General features: G+C 35.3%; 1 protein-coding gene, 1 long non-coding RNA gene and 1 other non-coding gene across 3 annotated transcripts in view; 1 reads left to right on the top strand and 2 right to left on the bottom strand.

Moving 5' to 3' along the window:
* The window catches only part of LOC141404324 (uncharacterized), a 30,623-nt gene extending 19,518 nt beyond the window's left edge, over positions 1–11,105 (bottom strand). The window contains exon 1 of the long non-coding RNA XR_012412989.1: positions 11,037–11,105. This is a non-coding gene — a long non-coding RNA (uncharacterized lncRNA). The remainder of the gene's footprint in view (positions 1–11,036) is intronic.
* A 681-nt stretch (positions 11,106–11,786) lies between these two features.
* Positions 11,787–12,711, top strand: LOC141404323 (heat shock protein 23-like). The gene has a single exon (XM_073987844.1). The coding sequence runs from the start codon at positions 11,957–11,959 to the stop codon at positions 12,506–12,508; it is 552 nt and encodes a 183-aa protein (XP_073843945.1). The 5' UTR covers positions 11,787–11,956; the 3' UTR covers positions 12,509–12,711.
* A 5,700-nt stretch (positions 12,712–18,411) lies between these two features.
* On the bottom strand, positions 18,412–18,483 carry TRNAD-GUC (transfer RNA aspartic acid (anticodon GUC)). Its single transcript has one exon. It is a non-coding gene; the product is annotated as a tRNA-Asp (tRNA).
* Between the last annotated feature and the right edge of the window lie 7,366 nt (positions 18,484–25,849).

The raw sequence follows: 25,849 nt of genomic DNA, 5'->3' as shown, positions 1-25,849 counted from the left end.
GAACATAGTCCCTCCTTATTTATCGCACTTACCAGCCATTTTAGTTGGTCAGCGCAGAATAAAGAGCTATCGGATCATTATTTCAGAAAGCATGGAGTTGCCCACGAAAAACATATCAGCGGGAGTGCCTTGGGTAAAAATTTCAAAGCGATCTATAGACAGTCCTTAAACTGCATTTTAGCGAAATGTTGAACCTTTGTGGAGAAGGTATCCGAAGACGTTGTCCGATATAGATCCTCTGGGAAGTTGATGTATATTTGAAAAAAAAAAATTGCCATGTGCAACAATCTGGGAAGTTGATGCATATTTGAAAAAAATTTTGCCATGTGCAAAATGTCGGTCAAATCGGATACTATGTAATTTTAATTGGGACTAGCCGGGTTTTTACAGCTTTTGGTACATTGTCTCTAGAGGTATGGACTTGCCTCCGAAAAAACAGCTTCGTCATAATAGGAAATTTTGTGTGGGAGGTATCTGAAGGAGAGGACTGACCCTATTTCATCCATGATATATTTTTAAGAAGTATTGCAGTGCGCAAAGTTTTGATCAAATTAAGTACTCCCTTCGATAGTTATCAAGCGCACCATTTCAGTTGGAGATACCCGAAGGATAGTGGATCGAACCCCGAAGGAGTGGACTGATCTCCAGTATGTTACTCCGTTCGAGAGACAGACGGATGGACAGCATCCAGTTTAAAAGTTTCTTACAGCTTTCGGTTCATTTTCTCAGAGAGTATGGACCTGTTAGTTAAAAAACTTGTACTGGTAGCCAATAAAAGTTGTTGCAAAAATGCAAGGCAATTTGGGAGCTCATCTTAAACTACACATTTCCGAAACTTTGTTGGAAGGCGGGGTACTCGAAGGAGTGAACCGATATAATCCATATTTGATCTATGACTGGTAGAAATATTACGACGTGCAAAATATGGAACGAATCGATTACCCCCTTCGAGAGTTAATGTGCACACCATTTTCGAAAAAAATTTTGAACTTTAGTGGGGGAGGTACGCGAAGGTCTGGCGCATGATTACCCTCGAACGGATCATTCCATTTGGTCCAAAATTCGTAAAATTTCTTCTTGGTCTTATGTCAAACTGTCCTGAGTACGCTTAGGCAAAAACTGTCAAACTTTCCAAAAAAAGAAATGTCAAATGACACCTGGCGACACTGCAAGTTGCCTAGGCCAGAAAGTTTTCGAGTGACCCTCGTATTAGTCCAAAAGCTCTAAAAAATCCCCTATGACAAACTAAAGTATCTGATGGGTCACGAAAACTATAGAAAGTAGTGATTGACATTGGTCTAACCTTTGCGCATCGTAATGTTTCTTCAAGACCTTAATCATGTTCCAATATGAACTATATTGGGTTATTCCGTCGGGTACCTCCAACACAAAAATTATAAATTTCTCGCTAATGTGCAATTTAGGGACATGTCTAGGATCGTATTGAAATTTTTGCAGAAGGTAGTCCTATGGGTTCATATTGCAGAAGTTAGTCCATACTGACTGACTCTTTAAGGGAGTCTTAATTTGGTCCTATTTTTGTACATCGTAATCGTTTTTTCAAACTTTCTTCAATTTCGAAGATGGGCTGTATCTGTTCTTATGCCGGTACCTCATCCACAAAAGTTCAAACTTTTAGGCTTAAGAACGGGTTCAGACGTGTTCGAGAATACATTTTTTTAGCTCGCATAGTTCTCGCAGTACCAATTACAACATTAATGTTCTGGAAAAACAACCCATACTGTGTTTGCTTCTCTTCATCACGTCACAGGCTGAGAGTATGTCTCTATCGGCAAAGCCCGGCGGATACTTTTTTACTTGTTCTTTAAAAATATTTATTAACAAGACTGTAAAAATATCGTATATGCTATCCAAGTTCAAAACGTCGCTCAAGGAGAAAATGTGCCTTTGAAACTGCGACAAGACGAGACGACCGACCATTCAATGATACTCGTATTAAGTCGATGAACCATCAAGCTGTTGGTGGATATGTATGTATGCATTGCATTGTTCTAAAAATAAAAAAAATCACCGAAGAAAATAAATGTGTTTATCTCTAAGAGCGAGCGTTTCTTTCATTGAACCCTCAACACATCGAATGGATGAAATATCAACCTCGACAAAAATGGGAAAGACAAAATTTTTACTGACATTCCTATGGTTTTACTATGCAAACTTCACACCTTCAACATACATACATATGTACATCACTCAAATTTCCTCCTCTCCACTATCGAGATGGTGCTTAGATATGTTTATTGGAAATGAAATTCGATGCGATCATATTGATCCCTGGGTAAAAATACATATGTACATACATACATACATAAATTATACATTACATAAGTAGGAAAGTGTTTATTAGTATCTTTGAATTTATTGAGATACATAGGTACATATGTTCATATGTACGTACATACATGCTGTATGTGGGGACATTTACCCATTTCAGGAGGCAATTATAGCACTTCGTGCCACGTGGAAGACGTTTTTCTAGAAAAAAAACACTTTTGAAGGGTTGTTCTTCCAAAAAACCCGAATACTCAAAAAAGTTCGAAGACGATTTTTAGGTAAAATTTCAATATTTTCTTGGATATTTTTATCTGAGAATATAGTTCCCATCAAAAACTAACCCAATGTAGTCTTTTGACAGAACAAGATATTTATTAATTGAGCCGCTCAGTGCACACTTCGACTAACTCCACTTTTTGAAAAATTTGAGATTTTAGTGTCAAAGCCTTTGATATCGCCATATCTATTTACGATTATAATATCTTTCCTGAATAATAAAGATGAGCACCTTTAAATAACAAGTTTTTATTGACCACTGAATAATATGCAATTTTTTTCAGTGCACACTTCGATTAACTCCACATTCAAATGTAGCTCTGCTCGCAACGTGTACATGCAATACTCTTTCGGCTTTTGTTGAAACCATAGATGGCCTTTAGAAAATTATGACGTATATAACATACATTTTTGACGTATATTACATACGTCGAAAACGTCGTAAACCTAGCCATGAAGAATGACGCTAACATAAAGCTAACATGAATTAATTACAAATATTGTTTTATAACCGAACTGCCAACATTAATTTTTATGTGAAACCTGTAATATATGTGTATAAAACTAAGTTTTTCGTTAATAAAAAAATTCAAAACCTAACTTTATTACTTTTTTCAGTGCACACTTCGATTAACTCCACCATTACCACAACATTACTAACGATTGTTTGTTGACTATTGTTTTTATTTTATTTTATATACCGTTAGATGAAAGCTATACCTGCTATTATGCATTCTACATTATATATTTGAATCCATATTATCAGGGAAATTTAAAAAAACAATATACATTTCATCATTGCTTTTCTCAACTTTTTGTTTTATGGAGTTAATCGAAGTGTGCTCTGAACGCTTCAATTTGTATTTTTTTTTGTCAATTTAAGGCAAAACCTAATTAATTGCGTGTGCGTTTTTTCAAAACAACAACAAAATACATGTATTTCATGGTTTAATAAGAAAGGTTAGCCAAAGCTTTATGTCAATTTAAATTTTTTCATTCGAATATGCTTAAAACTTCAAAACAATATAACCAAACTGTGTATGTGTGTGTGGTGTTTGAATAATATGCCAAACAATTTTAAAAACAATCAAATTCAATGATTTTTAAAATTGTTTTTAGACGATTTGTATGAAAGAAATTGGTGAGATTTGCATTGAAACAATCAGTTTATCATATTCACAACTCGATTATGTCAAGAAAAGTTAACTCTATATTCATTTTTCGCGTTTTTTATAAAATGCTCAAAAATGCATTGCAAACAAACCCACTTGTTGCTTTTATTTTGAAGTTTTAGGAATTCAAGAAAAACAAGGGTTCTATAGATTTTTTCATTTAAATCTACCTCTTTACTTATACCATGATGTATTTCAAATTTGAAATTTAATTTTTGGTCTGTTCCAGAACTGCAAGAATCTACTAATTTTTACTATTTTTTTCGATAACATAAAGGAAAAATTGTTATCGTAGTAAAAAGTAGTAGCTTCTTGCAGTTTCTGGAACAGACCATTTGTTTTTAGGTTTTGCGCTCATATTGAGTTTCTTGGTCACCACACTCAATTCGAACATACTCAGTGAGAGCATTCCGCCATCTGTACTTTGTTTTGTCTATGGTATTACCCAAAATAAAGTTTAAAATGTATCGGCGGACAGGTCTCAATCTGTTCTTAAGCCTAAACTTTTGTACTTCTATGGGGTATGTACCGAAAGAAGTGGGTCGATATAGTCCATTTTCGAATTTCATATAAGTTTGCAATGGCATTTACGATGGGTAAAGATTGGACCAAATCTAGGACATTATTTAAGAGCCACTTTAGTTGGTAGCCGTAGGGTCTCTACAGCTTTAGGTTAATTATCTTCGTCAGTATGGAATTACACCTGATAGAAGATGTCATGTCCCTAAACTGCACATTTGCAAAAAATTTTGAAATGTTGTGTGTCAGGTACCCGCTGGAGTGGTCCATACTTGAACATGATTAATGTGTGAAAGAAGTATTAGGGTCCGTAAAAGTTGTATCAATGTAAATCACTCCATTCGATAGTTATCGTGCTCATCAGGCACTATAGTTGGTCACCGTGGATTTTTTTAGAGCTTTTGGGTCTTTATGTCAGGAAGCATGAACTTACACAAGAATAACATTATATCGCTGTAAACAGGATCACAAAAAGTAATTTTGGTAAAATTTTGTAAACGATCGAACAGTCCTTAAACTGCACTCAAGCAAAAATTGGGGACTTTTATAAAGGAATTACCCGAATATGTTTTCCAAAATAGACCTCCTTAGAACTTAGCATAGCGTTTGGAAGAAATTTTGCGGTATGCAAAGTTTCTGACCAATCGTATACTCAATTCGTAAGTTTGCGTACTGTGCTCATCCGGCAGGATTATATAGAGCTTTTGGGACATTATCTGAGGAAGTATGGATAAATTGTACTGCTGTGAAAGGGACCGCGAGCACAAGCTGTTACAAAACAAATACAAGACGTTCCGAGAAGTATTCCCAAACTGCACTTGTGCCAAAAATATAGAATTTTTGTGTGGGACGTACCCAAAAGGTTGGACCGATATAGTCCATATTTGAAGCAGATCTATGTTTGTAAGAAATATGTAGGTCACGATAACTGTCGAACGGATCAACCGATTTGCTCCAAAATGTAGCCTTCGTAATATTATATCAAGTTGGAAGATGGGCCATATCGGCCCATTCCCTCGGGTGCCTCCCACACAAAAGGTTTAAAAATGTTCCCTAAAATGGTGCGCAAGATAACCTCAAATTACCGATTGGTCCAAAATTCGCACATTGTAATATTTCTTAAGAAATTGACCAGGATATAATATCGACTATACCGGTCAGGTACGTCCCACACAAACTTTCCCATCCCGACGGTACACAGTGGTTCAGAATCGTTTTTTCTGGTCAAAATTCTGTAACTTTTGAACGGGTAGAGATATTTTCACAATTTGTTAGACAGATAACACAGTCAGCTTTCCGGTGAATCAAAAGCGGCCAAGTTCAGTCTGGTAGCTGATACAAAAAAAAATTAAATTTTTTTCAAAAATTAAAAAATTACTCCTTGGGTATTCATAAGGGCGAAACCTATAGCTCTGCGTGTTGCGTGTCCGTTCAAAAATACAAAAACAAAATACATGTATTTCAAATTGAAAACAACAACAAACACATGTATTTTGTTTTTGTATTTTTGAACGCACACGCAACACGCAGAGCTATTGGTTTTGCCCTAAAACGTATATAACTCATATACTCCAAACAAATGTTAATTTGTGGAAAAAAGCTGTAATTTATATGGAAAATGGTATGAAAAACACACATTTTTACCCATGTAATTTCAATAAATTTAAAAAAATGTTAAACGGACGGAACTGGGCGGGAACAAAAGTATATATGGGCTGAAAGAGGAGACTCTTGGGCATCTTTCTGTGGACACAGAACATTGTTCAATGTTGTTCCACAAAAGTTCTAGTCCACTAAATTTGGAATTTCCTAAAATGTAGTAGCTGAGAAAAAAATCAAATAGCTCATATTGTGTAAACGCTACGGTAATTTGTTTAAGCTATTTTTAAAGTCCACAGTCTTATCTACTTTACAAAAAACCATGAGCGCAATATCTGTTATAGTTTCCGAGAAATAGCTATTTCTTTCTCCAGAAGTTTGCAAAAATTACGTATTTCTCAAACATGGGAAAAATGTTCGTCTTTAGGGGCACCCCACGCCCGCACCTTCCAATATTTTGATCTAATTTTTTTGGTTTTCTTAGTTTCAATATGTTTACTATCGAATACCATATAGAAATTAAATATCTGTGACAAAACTAAATTTTGATTTTTGGCCCGGAAAATCGTTTCTTGAACCATTGTGCGGTACAGTTTTTTTCGGGGGCATGTCCATTAGGGCGACCCAAAAAACATATTTTTTTGTTTGGAACTTCTACCCCCTAATTTTTTCCATTTGATCCAAAAACCTTATATATAAAACTTTATTGCGATCAGTTAACGTTGACCCGTATCACACGGGCGATCTTTGTTTCCATAGTAATTTGTATGCGGCCAACGGTCAAATCGATGAAAAAACTGTACCAGTTCATTGTTGTGGCTAAAAAACAATTCTTTCAAAAATTTGTTAAAATCGGATCGGATTTTGATATAGCTCCAATATGCATATTTGGCCGATTTAATTATTTTGAGCCCTATATAGCCATATAAAAACCGGACCGATTTTCACAATTTTTTGTAGGATTGGTTTTTAGCTACAATTAGTAGAGAATGGATTCCAAAACAAGATAAATCCCAAGACTATGTTGCCCAATGACGTCAGGTACCTACTCCACAAAAGTTCAACCCATTTAACGCTTTAATCCAAATCAAATTTATTAGCAAACGATAAGCATTTATTTGGAATGTCCACAATCGTTACGATAAGCTCTGATCCAGAACCATCAAGAATCTAGAAATTTTACTACGATTTACTACTCCTTTATAAGATCGAAAAATAGCAAAATTAGTAGATTCTTGCAGTTTCGGGAACAGAGCAATACATAACCGAAAAGTCTCGATATTTTTATCGGCAATCAATTGGTTTCAACAAAATTTCATTCTTAATATTTTGCCCAAGCTTAGTATAAGTTCGAAGATGAGTTATATCGGTCTACTCTTTCGGATGCCTCCCCCACAAAAGTTCCGTTTTTTTTTTCGAAGGGAGCAATCGATTGGTCCAAACTTTAACATTCTTTCCAGATGTATTTCGGGTGCGGATATGAACTATATCGGTCCACTCCTTCGGGTACCTTCCAGACTAAATTCGAAAAATTCATACGGGCAAAATGTGCCTTTAGACCCCAAGTATGTTTGGACGAAATGTGTTTCTGTCTGGATGGCGCTCACGATAACTCTAGAACGGTTGAACTGATTTGGTCCAAAGTTTGGCGTTAGTAATATTTTATCCAAACTTAGTTTAAGTTCGAAGATGAGCCATATCGGTCCACTCCTTCATATATATCGGCCATTAGGAAAAATTGTGCGCACGATAACTCTTGAAGCGAGTAACCGATTTGGTCAATACATACATTTGCGTTCAAAATACTAGGAGTGCCCATACACAAAAGGGAATGGTCCAAAAACCATGCTTAAACTTTTTTCAATTTTGTATTTGTTTAACATTGTTAATTCATTAACAGAAATGAGGTAATATGTTTTAAACTATTTACTGTTTACACCAACATTATAAATCGTCTTAAACTTTTTTGTTCAATTGCTCTATTTATTGGAAAATCGCCAAAAGTACAATAACCTTTTTTTGCTACCACCAAAGGATTTTGTTTCCAAACTAACCGCAAGTCTATTGGATTTACTTCTATGAACTAAAATATTTACAGTTTTGGTCTCAAAGTAAACTAAAAATATTTTTTTTTTATTTTTGCCTTATTATGGCGAAGGTCATTTATAGTGGTATTTAATTAATTCTCTTTTCGAGTTGAGCTTATTAGACCTATTATATACATTGAAAAATTAGTAGTCTACCGAAGTCCAACGCATTCAACCATTACGCTACGTTTCACGGGTGGTTAAGCCGATCTTCAGGCGCATTGAATGTTGTTTTTGTGGCAGACGAAGGCAAAGCTTGGGAACTAGTATATATATCGCACTTCATTAGATAAATGCATATGCGAAATTATGTCAGTTAATTGAAACTCCAAACTTTTCCTATAGTCCTGCTTGGTAATCCCACTTTTCAATGTTTACAAATACTATGGTAAGTTATATTTCTACGGCATTAGTAATTGCTCTTCTATATCAGAAGATTTTTTTTGATCATCAATTATTGTCTACTAAAGTTTTAAAAAGTTGATGGTGGCTCAGAACGCTAAGACGCCGGCAAAATATTTTTATTATCCTTTTTCTTCCCCACTCCTATTTTTTGAACAAAAATTTTGAATACTATTTATAGTGTTGGTGTAAACAGTAAATAATTTAAAACAAATTGCCACATTTTTGTTAGTGAATTGACAGTTGATATGCCGACAATTTGAAACAATTTATCAATTGTGTATTTATCTTTTGTGTATGGGCACTCCTATTATTTTGAATACAGCTGTAGATGAGATCCCAATATAGACTCTATCGGTCCACTCCTTCGGAAAGTTCAGTTTAGGACCTGCTCTCGAATCGCTTTGTTATAACTTGTATTCGATGCCCCCATTACGATGGTACAAGTTTTATCAGGACAAGTCCATAATTCCTGAGAAAATAGTCCGAAAGGTATAAAAACCCCTGTGACACCATGTGTAGTGGTTGGAGCTCACGAAAACTCTCGAACGGATCAGCCGATTCGGTCTGAAATTTGGCGTTCATAATATTTTTTCCAAACTTAGTTTAAGTTCGAAGATAGATCATATTGGTCCACTCCTTCATGTACCTCCCCCACAAAAGTTTGAAAATGTTCGAAAAAATTGAGCGCACAATAATTCTTGAAGGAAGTATCCGATTTGGTCTATACTTTTAATATCGTAATATATTTACGGGACATAGATCAGGTTCGAATATAGACTATGTAGGTTCACTCCTTCGAGTACTTCCCACACAAAATTTGTGAAGAGTCCAGTTTAAGGTCTGCTCGCAAATGGTTTTGTTTCTTTTTGCAACAACTTGTATTCGCTGCTATTCCTTTGCGACAGTACACGTTTTTTGAGGGGAAAGTCCATACTTCCTGAGAAAATAGTCCAAAAGGTTTAAAATACCTCTATGCTCTATGGCACCATGTGTAGTGGCTGGAGCTCTCGGTAACTCTCGTACGGATCAGCCGAATAGGTCCAAAATTTGGACTTCGAATTCCTTTGGTTTTTGTTGTAACAACTTGTATTCGCTTTCCCCATTACGAACATGCAAGTCTATACTTCTTGAGTCAATGGCCCAAAACCTCCAAAACAGCCTGCCGGCACCAACTAAACTGGGTAGTACGTAAGATAACCCCCGAGGCAGAAACAGATTTGGTCCAAACGTTGTACATCGTATTATATAGACGTCAGAAGTATTGTGCATTACTTCTTTTATTTAGGTCCAGGGCTGAGGATACATCTCTGTTGGCCAAGTCGACGGATACTATTTTACTTCTTGGAATAGTTATTTCGTCTTGCATCTTATACCAGCAGACTTAACCTAATTACAAATAGACGTGTAGTGTTCAATACAATTATGGTACAACAATTTTTGAATTGCGATATACCTTCAGATTTCCTTATTTCATCTATTAGAATAAATATTCCTACTAGACCTAGTAGATACTATCGTTTCTGTCATATTAGGTTTCATCGCACAAATTATGCATCTGGAGAACCCGTCTGCAGAATGTGTGATGATTTTAACACCTTATATGTTATTGTAGACTTTGGTTTAGACATAAATATGATTAAATCTAGAATAATTTTGTACCTAAATGAGTAGAATATGCCTAATCTTAGTACTGGCTGTTAAAGAATATTCTGTAGCTAGTATTCAATGCTCACTTTTACCCGTCATGCTCCGGTTCATGATGTGTACCCGATCCCTACGTAATCGTTCGATTAAATGGTTAAAATTTGGTATTTCGTTGAGGGTATAAAACGTGACACATGAAATTTGTTGCAGAATATGACAGAAGAATGGCATTCTTGCTGTAGTCATATCTGATAAAAGACTAAAGACCAAGTTCGACCTAATGAAAAGATTTCAGAATCACATTTGAATTAGGTCGAACTTGGTCTTTAGTCATTTACCAGATATGACTTAAGCAGGAATGCCATGCTTCTTATGTGTCGAGGCCTTCATAGAACGGTACCTCCCGATTTTCGGCAGTTTGAAGGGTGTGACCACAATATTTTGAGAGTATAAAACTTTTCCTCAGAAACTTGTCGGTTTAGACCCACGTCTTCATATAACCCTCATAGAACGGTCCATGTTATGGAAAGAACAACGATGACGCCCCATATGAGCTCTTTGAATAGGAGCATTATCAGTTAAGATATCCTGCTCTTGCAAAGAATAAGATGAAGAGCTTAGTACATCCATAAACGAAAGGATACAAAATAGTTAGGATACAAATAGTTTAGAACTTAATGTATTTCTCACTTGTTTTCTTTATCATATCTAAAAAATAGTACAAATTAGTAGATTCTTGCAAGTTCTGGACAAGAACCTTATTTGTTAGAATGTAGAGTTGGGTAATCTAGTTCCTAGTTCCTTGTACTAGTTCCAAAACGTATGAGTAGCATCATGAAATATAACATGTGATATTAAGTATCCGCAGTTTGTTCAAAGAAAAAATGTGGGCCATTGGAACTGCGAACTATATTAGAATGTTCATAGTATTACATCTAAAATTCCACGAAGTTTCAAATAATAGTAGGTGGAGTTTAATATACATACATAGGTACATGGAAAAAAGTAAATCCCTAAGATGCAAACTTCTGGGTGCACTTACCCTATCTTAAAATATTGGTTCATTGCATTACAAGACCATTCTGGAATCATTTACTCGTCATCCTTGACTTCGTTCAGCTTTGTCATGATTGCATTTTCTAGAAACAAAAGAGAATAGTTTTTATGAAATTCATTTCATTGTTAAGAGAGAATATTCTACTTATTTCTACAATGCTGAAGCTACGACACCATATTTCTCTTTAACGTACTAAGTACATACATATGTATGTATATACATTGTATATATGTACGTATATATGTTTGCCTCAATGAAAAAAGAGTTCACCGTTAGCAAAATCGACACAAATAAGAGAAGCTCTTTCATCATGTCAAAATGAGAACAAAGAATTTTCGCGACACTGGCTTATACAACAGCCAGACAATTTTTAAATTACATACATACACACATACATATATAAATTCTTAAATACAAAAATAAACACTCTTATTTTATGCAAAAATAAAACAAGAAAGTAAACAGCTTGTCGAGAATCAGGCAGGCAAATATTATGGTGAGTAAACTTTACTCTGTAAAAAAACTGCAAATACCCACACATGTACATACATACAATGTATATACCACATAAATACAGTAACGTCTGTCTGACATTTACTAGAAATGTCGAGCAACATCGACGTTGCAAGTGTGAGAGACCCAAACCCCTGCCTGCACTCTACCGCAGTAAAGCCATATGCATGAGTTGGACCGTCCATCCATCCATCGGTTTGTGGTATAAATACGGCAAGCTGTTCCACAGCTGACATCAGTTGTATACAAACAATACAAAGCGAATAAACCAAAGCGAGTACCAAAAACTTCCAAGCAAATTATTAAAAGCGTTTTTCTTTCAACGTTTTGAAAAAGGAAATAAAGCTAACGTTTAAATTCCAAAGTTTCGAAAAAAAGCAACGAATTTAAAGATGGCACACTTACCACTCTTGTTGAACTTGGCCAACGACCTCGACCGTCTTTCTCTGGCCGTATCACCATTCTACGACATGCCAATCGCCCACTATAGACAACCGTATTACATGGCCTTACTTGGTGGAGATTCACCTCAACGACAGGAAGAAGCTGGTCCGCTATCGGCAATTGGCAAAGATGGCTTTCAGGTCTGTATGGATGTGCAGCAATTCAAACCAAGCGAACTCAATGTCAAAGTCATCGATAACTGTGTCGTTGTGGAGGGCAAACACGAAGAACGCCAAGATGACCATGGTTATATCTCCCGAAGCTTTACACGACGCTATGTCTTGCCCAAGGGCTATGATCCCAATAAAGTGGTATCGACACTCTCTTCGGATGGTGTACTGACAGTCAGCGTTCCAAAACCACAAATTGAAGATAAAACGAATGAGCGCGTCATTCAAATCCAACAGGTTGGTCCAGCTCATCTCAATGTGAAACAAAATCCCAAGGAGTCGGTTACAGAGGGTGGTGACAAGAAAAAGGAAGAGCAGGAGAAAAAGTGAAATCACCAAAGTTTTTTTCAAATTCCAAAAAGTCTGAAAGCATATTTTCATATTAAAAAAAAATGTATGTAGGTCCCCCTTTGGGTGCGGATGTTCATACTATTTCATTGAAGCCATTTCTCTAGAATTTACCAATAGTTTATAAGTTTTGTTATTTTTGTGATTTAAAAATTCCTTGAATAAATTGTTCAAAGAAAAAAGAACTTTAAAAATTTAATATCTATTCATTTTGGTGTGGATGTAAAATTTTTAGAAATTGTTTTTTTGCGAGCCACGGACTGACAGTTCTTTTTGGAAATGGGGAAAGAAATTTGAGATTCGGCAGTTGGGTATTTGACGGAGAGGGAAAAGCCAAATAAATTCGGGGATTTGATGGGAAAAGTCTAAAAAATTTGGGAATTTTTGACGACAAATCAAAACCTCATCATGTCACCTGTAGTGTGATTCTCTAACACATTTTTTGAGTTACCACAAAAATTAATGCCGGGCATACACTATGGGCATGCACGACAGCATTTAAATTGTGAAGTTTTTGTCAATGTATTTGGGAGTAGCTTTAGCAGGATTGAAATCAAAATAGTTTTGATTTTGTAAATGAACCCCTTTCAATCCGATGAATTTTGTTTATTTTCCAAATAATTTTTGAAAAAAAAATATTATTTGTGAGGAAATTAAACATTTGGAAAACTTCAACCCAAAATCGAGTTCTGGAGGAAAATTCATCATTTTTGCAATATGGATTGAAGGAATGCCACACACTATTCAATCACACACTTACACAAGGGTTCATCGGTTGCTGTCCTGCATGCCTATAGTGTATGCCCGGCATAAAACGCAAAATTATGAATGAAAAGTTCAAATAAAAGTTGACATATAGGTAGAACTTTACTGCTAAACCTAACCCTGCGTTTACAAATGACAGGACAGTTGACTTCATGTATTGATTGTCAAAATCCCAAAACATGCCTGTGTGACGTAGGCGTCCAGATAACTGCAAAAACAGTTGTAAAATTATGAATGAAAATCATCGATTTCATTTTGTTTTCCGTTCACATATTTTGTTTTTGTTCATGTTCTTTTGTTTTCAACACATTTCAATTATTATCTCACACATTTTTACAAAAATGTCAAAAATTTGTAAACCAGGCTGTCTTTGAAAAAATGATGGACAGCTGGAGGACAGCCGACAAATGTATGTATGTGTTAGTAAATCAGAGTTGTATTTGAAGACAAACTGTCTGGTGTAAACGTCTAGTAAATAACGACGGGACGTACACAAATATTTCACCAACCTACCAAAATAACGCTCTCTGAGCGTCCGTATTACCCAAATACGTTGAGTCCCAAATCACATTTAAAACACAAAATCCGCGACCGAAACTTACTTACATGCTTTCATTCGTAAAACAAATAATTTTCCTTTGCAACGAATTGTATGTCATGTTTTGTTGGCCTTTTGTTTTTAAAATACAAAACACACACACAAACAAACAATAACGTTCTGTCAAAGTTAAACTTTTTCAACTTACAAAAAGTATACGGTCGACGTATTTCGGTAAATCTCATAAGAATACATGTGATCTACTTTTTTCACCACACACGCCCTGGGTATACGTCCGTATATAGGTATGGACTGCTTTTTATTTGTCGTTAACTTATCGAAAAACATCGATATTTACCGAAATTATAAGCATTTTAATTTTACCGACAATTGTCGGTAACTCAAAAAATGTGTTAGAGAATCGCACTACTGGTCTGACAAATGACGTTAACTGGCAACCCGTCATTTCCCTTGGATCAGACCATCTCCCATAAATGTCTCCATTAGCAGACCACCCGATTTCATCACCTCTGAACGCCGCACATTGGCCAATCATAGGAAAGCTCATTAGCCGGGTTTCAGAGAGTTCACCAATCGCCGTTTCAGAGAACTGCCCAATCCTTCTGATGTTCTGCAGTCGCTCGCCATATACCTTCTGGTCGAATACCCGAAGTAAGACCAAACTTCCCAGCAGAGGCGTCGGGATTAGCAAAAGAGCGTGATGAGCTTCGTCGAGCCAATCCCAATGACCCCAGAGTCAGAAGTTAACAGACTTGTCGGCGAGCATAAGCGGAACAAGTGGTTAAATCATCTGAAGAGTTGGAACATTGGAGATGGAATAACTGAATTGTTGGCAACGGTTAGTTATTTCAATCGACAGTTTGTCGATCACCCCACATGGCGAAGAGAAGAGTATTACGTCGCATCACTTCACCACCACAGTTTACAATGGATGATGTTGCGAATGGCATCATCCAAAGCGTTGGGCCCTGATGGAATCTCCCTGGTAATGCTGAAGAAGCTGGATGAGCCGGGAGTGGAGTATCTCGCTAAAGTTCTCACCCAGTCGCAAGCCACTCTAATTGTTCCCGAAGTCTGGAAAATGGGCAGAGTGGACCCGCTACTGAAGCCATGCAAGGATGCCAGCAAAAGTGACTCGTACAGGCCGATTTCGCTTTTGTCGCCTGTAGCAGAAACCCTTGAGGCCTCCCCAGTGTCAGACGGCATTGAGATCGTAGCGTATGCCGAAGATTGTACGATCTTGGCGTCAGGTATCTACCCTGATGACAACTGCGAGAGACTGAACTTCTAAGGCTGTGAATGTGTGTGAGTGTATTGGTATTTTTCGAAAAGTCACTTGCATGTGTAAACGGGGGTGTCCAATATCTGACAACGTTCTGTCAAACCGAGTCAACAAGTCTGCTTCTTCTTGCCAAGAGCCTGAAGAGACTTCTGCGAGATTGAACTACAGCTAACTTACCCCTCGTTTACACATGCAAGTGACAGATCGAAAAAATACTAATACACTCACACATATTCACTGCCACATTAGCTACCAACTGCCGAAAAAATGTCCTTGCCAGTAATCAATGTAAGTGCTTTGAAAATAACTTCAAATTTTTTCCGAACGAAGGTCCCAAACCCAACAATTTATACAAATTCGTAAAAATTTTTACTGAATTCTGTTCGATAACAAAATTGTCCAGCAAAAAAAGCGAGTTGAGAGATATTTTTTGACAGTTCTGTGACTGAGAACTTCCAAATTTTTGCTGGCAAAATTTGTCCCGTAAAAATTTATAAGTTTGGCCAGCTGACTTTTAATCAGCCGTTCAATGTAAACAACTTGAAATGTTAACATTTTTGAGAAGGAAAATTTCACATTTTTTTTACTAGGCGTTTACACCAGACAGTTTGTCTTCAAATACAACTCTGATTTACTAACACATACATATGTACATACATTTGTCGGCTGTCTTCCGGCTGTCCATCATTTTTTCATAGACAGTCGGGTTAACAAATTGTTGACATTTTTGTAAAAATAAGTGAGATAATAATTGAAATGTGTTGAAAGAACATGAAGAAAAACAAAACATGTGAACGGAAAACAAAAAGAAATCGATGATTTTCATTCCTAATTTTACAACTGTAGGGTATACACCACACTGTGGTAAGGGGTATTATGTCTTTGTGCATTTGTATGTAACATACAAAAGGAAACGAAATAGACCCATAGTTCCTTTTGGGGATATACATATATATTATCACTTTCTGAGTCGTCTGTCTGTCTGTCCATGTATTTTTGTTCGCAACGTACAGGACGCATTTTTTGTCCGATTCAGCTGAAAACTGGGTAATATAATTTTTTTAGCCATAGGAAGAACGCTATTGCTTTTGGTGAAAATCGGTTCAGATTTGGATATAGCTCCCATATATATTTTCGGCCGATTTGACGTATTTGCTGCACCAAACACGCTACATACGTTCGATTTTAATGAAATTTGGAATGTGTGACTGAATTCGGTGTAAAAATAAATGTGCCAAACTACATCGAAATCGGTTCAGATTTGTTTGTAGCTCCCATATAAATTTTAGGCCGATTTGATGTATTTGCGGCACCAAACACGCTATATATGTTAGATTTCGATGAAATTTCGAATGTGTGACTAAATTCGGTCTAAAAATAAATGTGCTAAATTACATCGAAATCAGTTCAGATTTGGATATAGCTCCAATATATATTTTCGGCCGATTTGACGTATTTGCTATATACGTCCGATTTTGATGAAATTTGGAATATGAGAGAATTTGGTCTAGAAATAAGTGTGCCAAATTATATCGAAATCGATTCAGATTTGGATATAGCTCCCATATATATTTTTGCCCGATCTGTCCAATTTTGATGAAATTTGGAATGTGTAACGGAATTTTTTCTAGTAATAAGTGTACCATATTATATAGAAATCAGTTCAAATTGATATATATCTCCTATAATTTACATATTCACAGTGGTGAAGGGTATCATATAGTCGGCCCCGCCCGACTATGATCCTTTCTTTCCTTACTGGCTTTCAGTTGTCTGGACGCCTACGTCACAGCGGCATGTTTTGGCGTTTTGACAATCAATACATGAACTCATCTGTCCTGTCCTGTGTAAACGCAGGGTTAAATTCTAATGCGGTGTATATTGGGTTATTTCTTTACATAAGTAATACCCTAGACAGACGGCAGCGTTAATTTGCATTAACTGCCTTAATTCAAATTAATTCGTGCATTATCCACATTCTTAATGCACAAAATCGAGCTGCATTTAAAAGGCATTTAGGTATTTCAATATGGCAATGCCGTAGAAGAGAGCCCATATTCAAATGGAGGAGAGAGCATATTCATGCTCTGAGACACAAGGAAAACAAAAAATACATTGCAAACAACAACAAAACAGCAATCAGCTGTTTCGTAAATGCAGAAACTGTCGTCTGTCAGGCCAAAATTAAATACAGTTATTAATGCAAATTAACGCTGCCGTCTGTCTAGGGTATAAAATGCAATTTTAGAATTTATGTTTTTGTTCTATTTGGTTTAAAATATAAAAAGAAACAAAAGCAATTCTCATTTTCGGAAACAGCTGTCTTTCTTGCAAATACTGCGCTCTTTTATCAACTTATCGTAATAATCCTCGATAGAAAATTGGTTGGTATGCGCGCCTGTCACGCGGGTGACCGGTGTTCAAAAGTACCGTCCATTTATTTTCGCTATTTTGTGAACAAATATACGCATTAAGAAAATGGAGTATATTAAAGCAAAATATGTACGTTTATATAGATTGTCAAATAGGAGAGAATTTGCAAAAGGTTCATCTATTTCCAGTTTTTCATTTGCATTTTTCATAACAGGTGGTATATTGAGGTAAAAGTATTGCTTTACTGTCCTAATAACATCACCCTCCAGATCGCATCGGTTGGGAACGTGAACTTGAACGGTACCATTGAACACCGGTCTCCCGACTGACAGGGATGATATACTAACCAATATACTGCAGAGGATATTTTATTCGCTAACTTTTTCGGATCATTCTCAAAATAGGTGAGCTTTTTCCTTGTCCCTAAAATCACTCCTATTCTACATTCAACACATTCGCACTATAATTGTGAGAAGTGGCCTGATTATGGTGACACTAAAAACAAATAAAAGTATGAGGTCCATTATTACGCTCAACTCCGCTATCTGACCACACATATTGACGAAATTAATGCCAATGAAAATATCAGGTAATCCATTTCCACAAAAAGAAATATATTTGCCAAGGAATTTTCTATTTCACCCCCTAAACGTTGTCAAATCACTATCCGATACTGTAAGCATCTTCCTACATAAGTTCACTGGGTTATTATATGATCCTGCCAATTCAATTTGTATGATCCTATTTTGATAGAATCCTTGTTGAATAAACAACGATAATACAATACATATGATCACATAAATAGTTTTAGAATTTTCTTTTAATATTATATCTTTGGAACAACAACCAAAACAGGATGCGCGTCTCCTTTAGACCCTAGAACCTAAAGAAGCCTCAAACCAATCACTCCCCGACGGGGAATTGAACCCCGGTCTCCCGCGTGACAGGCGGGGATACTAACCACTATACTATCGAGGATCGCTGGAGATCTGGAATTTGTTTATCATCAAAATATTTCATTTTCTCATTTTTCTTTTGAATATCTAAAAATAGCCACACATTCACACCCACTTATCAGATGTAGTGGCTGATATGGTTCACAAATTTTTAAATAGATTAATAGCGTAACCCATACCAAATGGAATCTCAGCAAATGACCGAGTGATCAAATGAGAGGGAGCAATTATGTGGGTGCTATTTGGCTGAATTTGTGAGAAAATATCAGCTCATAAAAACAAAAAGATGCTTTCGAAACAATCAGATTATTGTTGCTCAGATTGTTAATTGTTCACATATCGTTTAGACACTTTGACTGGCTGGCGGCAATGATACGGAATTACGATGTGTTTCTTTTATTGTGAAAATATTAACTTTCTGCAATTGTCTTTGCTTGAGAGAGTAAAGGCCTTATCACATAAGAGGTTTTCTGGATTAATTCATTAAGTTGCATGTTCTTCCGGCTTTAAGTCAAAAGTCAAAGCATACGAAAATCGTGTTTCAGCACACATTCAGCCGCGTAGAGTTGCCGCATTATTGTTGGGAAAGTTATCGTACAGACCTTTTTTCTCGACCATAACAGTCTGTTTTTGTAAAGAATGTTTTTGAAAAGAATGTTTTTAACAAAACTAATTTGTTTTAAATTGGGGTTTAATAAAAAATTGAAAAGAATTCGTCTGTAATATGCTGTTTATATTAGAACTTTTTGGGAGGTTAACCTTCATTATCAGGATTTGTTTGACTTATAGGCCGTTTACATATAACCGGGTTAACCCAGTGGGTCTGGGTTTCAAATGTCATTTCCATTGTGTATACTTCAAATAAATCCTAATAGAGAAGGTTAACCCTGCAAAAAACTATAATATAAACGCCGTATTATATGTAATGTAATTGACATTTAAAACCCAGTGGGTTTGTTAAATCCGGTTATATATAAACGTACTATAAGTCCCAATTTACATTAGGCGAGTTTACTTGCGGCAATTGTCAGTTTGATGGAGAGAGAGGTGAGGCATATGGTTACCCTTTGCCTCTCAACACCCTCTCTCACCGACAAACTGACAATTGCCGCAAGTAAACTCGCCTAATGTAAATTGGGACATACCGAAAAGCTTTTCATATCAGTATTTCCAATATGTTCATTTTGAACATTTTTGGAATTGTTCTCGTTGACAATTGTGTTATTCGTTTTTTTTTTTATTTGAATTTTTATTACAACTGAGTATTAACTCAGCAAGCAATATTACAATAATTAATTTGTACAAAATTTAACAATGAGAGATTGTGGTGAGTAGATAATTCTTTAATTACACTCTAAATATGCGGCTTTCCAGTCTTATGCGGCCAAGTCCATTGGAGATGTCCGTCTAAGTCTCCTGCCGTTTCTGTTAATGTGTTCACAATAGATGAATTTCATATCTGCGTTGCTGTGGTGACGTATTTTATTAGTATACGTCTGGGCTTGTTGTTTTATTTCGTCTTCGACTAATTTTATACGTAGATCTCTATGCAGATCTGAGTTTCGTATATACCAAGGTGCTTTTACTATACCACGAAGTATTCTGTTTTGAAGTTTCTGGATTTTGTTGATATCTCGACGATTTGCGCAACCCCACAGTGGACAACCATATGTCCAGATTGGTTTTATGACTTGATTGTATATGAGTAATTTGTTGGCTACATTTACATTTGATTTTGCAGTAAAAATAAAGTTTAGTTCCTTTACTTTTAATTTAATTTCGTTGACTTTTTTCTTGACGTGTTCTTTCCATTTAAGTTTCGTATCAAGCGTCATTCCGAGGTATTTTGCTGTATTGGCAAATGGGATTTTTAAACCATTTATATAAATGTGCTGTGGTTGAAGAATAGTTTTGGTAGTGAAGAGCATATGGATTGACTTGCTTTCATTTAAGAGCATCCTCCATTTTTTAGTCCAATTAACTACTTCTAAGAGTGCTGTTTTGAGTTTAGTATTGGCGATGGTTTCAGTTTTTCCACTAGCTAATATAGCGGTATCATCCGCAAAAGTGGCAATGGTGGATTCTGGTGTGATAGGCATATCATTTGTGTATAAAATGTATAGGAGTGGCCCAAGCACGCTTCCCTGGGGTACCCCCGCTTTTATAGGTTTCAGAGTAGAGTATTCATCTTCAATTTTAACTCTAAAATATCGGTCCTTCAAGTATGATTTTAGCAATTCAAACATTTCAATTGGCAGGTACTTATGTAGCTTGAAAAGTAGGCCTTCGTGCCATACTTTATCAAAAGCTTGGCTCACATCCAAGAAAACGGCGGAACAAACTTCTTTATTAGTGATAGTGTTTTCAGCAAAATGGACGATTCTATGTACTTGTTCTATAGTAGAGTGTTTTTCCCGAAATCCGAATTGATGTACAGGAATTAACTTTCTATTTTCGATTAGTTTTTTCAATCTACTAACTACTAGTTTTTCAAAAAATTTTGATAATATTGGCAGTAAGGATATTGGTCTATATGAAGTTAACTCATTTGGCTTTTTGCCAGATTTTTCAATCACCAGCACTTCAGCTACTTTCCATTGAAGCGGGACATATCTTAGTCTAAAGCATGCATTGATAATGTACATCAGTTTCCGCATTACCTTTTCTGTTAACTTTTTGATTATTTTTGCTGTAATTAGGTCATAACCTGGTTATTTTTTTGTTGATAAATCATTCTTTATAAGAGTCTTCAACTCGCTGATTTTTACTGGCTGAATAGGTTCAGAATCAATTCTATGTAACATATCTATGTTTTCATCTATTGTTTGCCTGGGAAGGGGGCTGAATATGTTTTCGTAATGATTTGCGAATAACTCTGCTTTATCGTGGTCAGATCTTACCCACTGACCCTGATCGTTTTTTATTGGAGGTATTTTTGGTTTTACCTGGTTCATGTTTTTTGTTGCCTTCCAGAGGCTGTAATTACTTTCTTTCGAAGTAGATAAGTTTCTAAGGTTATTTGTGGCAATCCAAAAAATTCAATATACAGACAATTTTAAAAAATTAAAAAAAAACAAGTAAGCAAAGGCTATAGTCGCTATCATCTGTGTGTATCGCTCACGTTGCATTTTTAACCTGGCTTCATATTCTTCAGACGTTTCTGACGCCGTCATTTGTGTATATCGCTGACGTTGCTTTTTTAACCTGGTCTCATATTGCTCAGGTGTTTTTGACGCTAATTGTTTCCGTCGTTTCTGTAATCGACTATTTCTATCACCTTCACTTTCTTTAGCTCGTTTTGCTTTATACTTTTCTTTCGCTTTTTGAAGCCTTCGTTTACGTTGTGTTGCAGTTTCTGTTTTATTTGTGTTTGTATTTTTTATATTTTTTTACCATTTTGTTCCCACGAGTAATGGACATTTAAACGGTCGACACCCCCCCCCCCCCCCCCCCCCAGAGGTCCAATAAAGGGGCAAGGCTATGTACAACAAGATGCGCCTGAGTCCTGAGGGGAAAACGCATTATCAATTTTAACCACCCTAATGCCATACAGTTCTCGGCGCGTTTTAACCTTTCACCTTAACTTGGGTGGTGTACCGCTAACGACATATCATTTTTAGCCACCCTAACGCCACAGTCCTCAACACGATAAAAAAATCTTGACTTGGGTGGTGGATTCAGGCTGGATTAATCAGATACATAAATTACAGATTCAATTTCTAAATGTAAATCTTAATTATACGCCATTTAGTGGCTGCGCCCATCTTAAATATTGAGGATGTATAGTGCACTGTATTCTTCATGTCAAGCCCTTTTATTTGATACCCATATTGGTGGGATTGATAAAAAATTGTTATCAGCCATTTGGTTGCGGCGGCCATCTTAGTTTTCAATTTTGCGTAGTAAATTGTATTCTACTTGTTGAGACCCATGGTAGAACAAATACAAGGTAAAGTTAATACTACAACAAATACAACTCGAACAACAACCACAAAGGAATTTGTTTTTGTTTGTAACCTTACTGCCAGTTGTATTTGTAAACAAAACAAGGAAATGTCTATAAATTATTGGAATTTAAAAAACTAATAATTTTTCACATTTGGTTGAATATTTTGGAAAACATGAATGAAAATTCGTTACATTTTCAATTTTTATGTTTCCACATCATTCCACTAAATGCATAAATTCTCGCAGAAAGTAGAATTCTTGCAGAAAAGTTTGGGGTCGCTGGAAATTCATAGAATAAGGAGAAGCTGTTTCAATGTTTTGTTTTAGAAATCAAAGAAGCACATGTTTATTAGGGCTTTATTTTTTTAAATTTTAACAAAATACCTCACATATTAACAAACGTTGTATCGCCTCTACAAGCGGTGATTTACTGCGCGGCTTATCGTTCGAACTTGGAGGAGGTTACATATCATTGATATGAAGAAGTCTTTCTGGGAAATGGTTTTTTCCGAATGATATATTTTTTTCTCAAAAAATATATGTCCCTAATGTACATCGAAATAGAAATGAATGTATAAAATGTCATATGAAATTTGACACTAACACTACAACCCAGTTCAGTCAGCTGGGTATTGCTGCTACCTTTTCTTGTTCTACCATGGGTGTAGGGTATAAAAACATTTTGGGGAGATGCTGATATTTGTCCTGAACGAAGCGATTTTACATGTATGGCTATCTACAAATGTCTGCAAATCATTTTCCCATCATAGGCATGTGTTTTCGGCGAAATTCTGTAACAATTAACAAATTTCGGTTCAAAACGATGGGTCTTTCTCCATCGTTTTTTAGACGTTTTTGTCATGTTAGAACAAGAAAAGGTAACAGCAATACGCAGCTGACTGAACTGGCCTGTAATGTTAGTGTCAAATTCCATACGATATTTTTTATATTAATTTCTATGTTCGATGTATATTAGGGTTATATATGTTGTGAAGAAAAAATATATTCATCAGAAAAAACTATTTCCCATAAAGACTTCTTCATATAAAAGACATGTAACCTCCTCCAAGTCCGAACGACGTACCGCACGCTAAAACACCGCTAATAGAAGCGGTACAACATTTGTTAATATGGTGTGGTTTTTTGAAAAGTTTGAAAAAATAAAGCCCAATAAAACATGTGTTTTTTGATTTCAAAAACAAGACATAGAAACAGCTTCTCCTTTTTCAATGAATTTCCAGCGACCTCAAACATATTTGCAAGAATTTTACTTTCTGCGAGAAATAATGTATTTAGTGGAATGATATGGAAACATTCAAATTGAAAATCTAACGAGTTTTCATTTATGTTTTCCAAAATATTCAGTCAAATGTGAAAAAATATTAGTTTTTTAAATTCCAATAATTTATAGACATTTCCATATTTTGTTTACATTTATATTTGACACTAACGTTACACACAAAAACAAATTCCTATGTGGTTGTTGTTGAGTTGTATTTGGTTAGTACTTACTTTACCTGGTTTGTTCTGCCATACATAAAACGTTTTATATATTATATATTTTTAATAATAAATTTTAATAATAAAAAAATACATTTAATAATAAAAAATGGTATTACAATACAATATTTTTCTACCCTACACCACATTGTCGTAAGAAGTGTCAATAACATAATAATCTGCTACAGAATCGACGTTGAATAGCCAATATTTTGAAGATGTTTGATGATTTTTCCCAACTTTAATTAACAATTTTAAGACTTTTATGACGATTTCGGCAAAAACTTTTTGCATATTTTGCCTATTTTTTGCATATTCTGCATAGTTTTTGCATATTTTGCATGTTTTTGATATGGCCTCAAATATCGAAAAATTGACCCTTAAAACGCCTAGGTCCAAAATTTGAGTCCAATCGGATGAGAAATAACAAACATGCAAAAATCCGACGTCTAACCATGAGGAAAATATGCAAAAAAATCAAGTTTCGTTTGTTTGTCGCACACACACAAACAAAACATTTTGATACAAAAACCAAAATGTGTTTTTTTGTGAAATAATCGAACGAATCGAAACATTTTTGTTACAAAGTACGTTTACATATAATCGGATCTAATACCCAGTGGTATCAAATGCCAATTTCATTGGGTATACGTCAAATAAATCCTCATGAAGAAGGTTAACCCGACAAAAAATAATAATATAAACAGGCTATGAGGCAGCTTTTAACAGTCCTACAGGTTTACTAGGTGTCTACACCAGACAATTTGTGTTCAAATACAACTCTGATTTACTAACACATACATACATTTGTCGACTGTCTTCTAGCTGTTCATCATTTTTTCACAGACAGTCAGGTTAACAAATTTTTGGCATTTTTGTAAAAGTAAGTGAAATAATAATTGAAATGTGTTGAAAATAAAAGAACATGAACAAAAACTAAATATGTGAGCGGAAAAACAAAAAGAAATCGACGATTTTCATTCAAAATTTTACAACAGTTTTTGCAGTTGTCTGGACGCCTACGTCACACAGACAAGTTTTAGGGGTTTGACAATCAATACATGTACTCAACTCTCCTGTCATGTGTAAAAACACACTTATTTTTTGCGAAAATATCAAACATTTGTTACCGCACTGTCTGTGAAAAAATGATGATGTTGGGAGACAAACGACAAGTGTATGTGTGTGTTAGTAAATCGGAGTTGTATTTGAAGACAAAAAATCGCAGACATAACTCCAACGATTTTTTCTTCGTTTCAAAATTATTTCTTTGCTTAATTTTGAAATTTATAATTATAAGAATTATTATAAATTTTAGGGTAGAAGATAAAATGTAAGCGGAATTTTAAATTGAGAAGGCCTAAGTGTAAACCAATGCCGGAGTATCCACAAAATCCTCTTTATTTCATAAAATTGTTTAAAAACGAAATTATGTCAGTATCTGTTCGGAGAAGTTTTACCATACTACTGTATTCGACGAAGACATTTTTATACATGATAATTATTTAAAATTTTCAATATAAAAATGTAAATATAGTTTTTTTTTCGTAACTTGTAGTAGTAAGAAAAAATTATTTTTTAATTCAGCGATTTTCAAAGTATTTGCATATTTTTATAAAAATGTTGTATTTTATTTAATTGTGAAAATATTTGGTAAGAATGTCAGGCGAGTTTTTCCAAAAAAAAAAATACTATAAATAATACAAAATTTATTAATATGAATGACATTTTTCAAAACAGCGCCATTATCGCGGTTTAAATTGCAGTCAAAGTGGGAATTTCGAAGAAAAACTAAAAAATATAAATTGTAAGGCCTATTTCAAGGTGTATAAAATCGTGGAAAAATAAAGCAAATATAAATATACTAGCAAAATGCCCGCTACTTCGTATGCGGAAAAGAAATAATGTTCAAATAAACATTTAATATGGTGAACACTGAA

This window comes from Musca autumnalis, unplaced genomic scaffold (assembly GCF_047663935.1).
Source record: "Musca autumnalis isolate F117 unplaced genomic scaffold, ASM4766393v1 scaffold_4, whole genome shotgun sequence".
Lineage (NCBI taxonomy): Eukaryota > Metazoa > Arthropoda > Insecta > Diptera > Muscidae > Musca > Musca autumnalis.
The sequence above is the reverse complement of the archived record's forward strand: the minus strand, read 5'-3'. Positions and strand labels throughout refer to the sequence as shown.

What these genes read in the sequence shown, in the direction of transcription:
- LOC141404323 (XM_073987844.1), top strand. Translation starts at nt 11,957, where the DNA reads ATGGCACACTTACCACTCTTGTTGAACTTGGCCAACGACCTCGACCGT.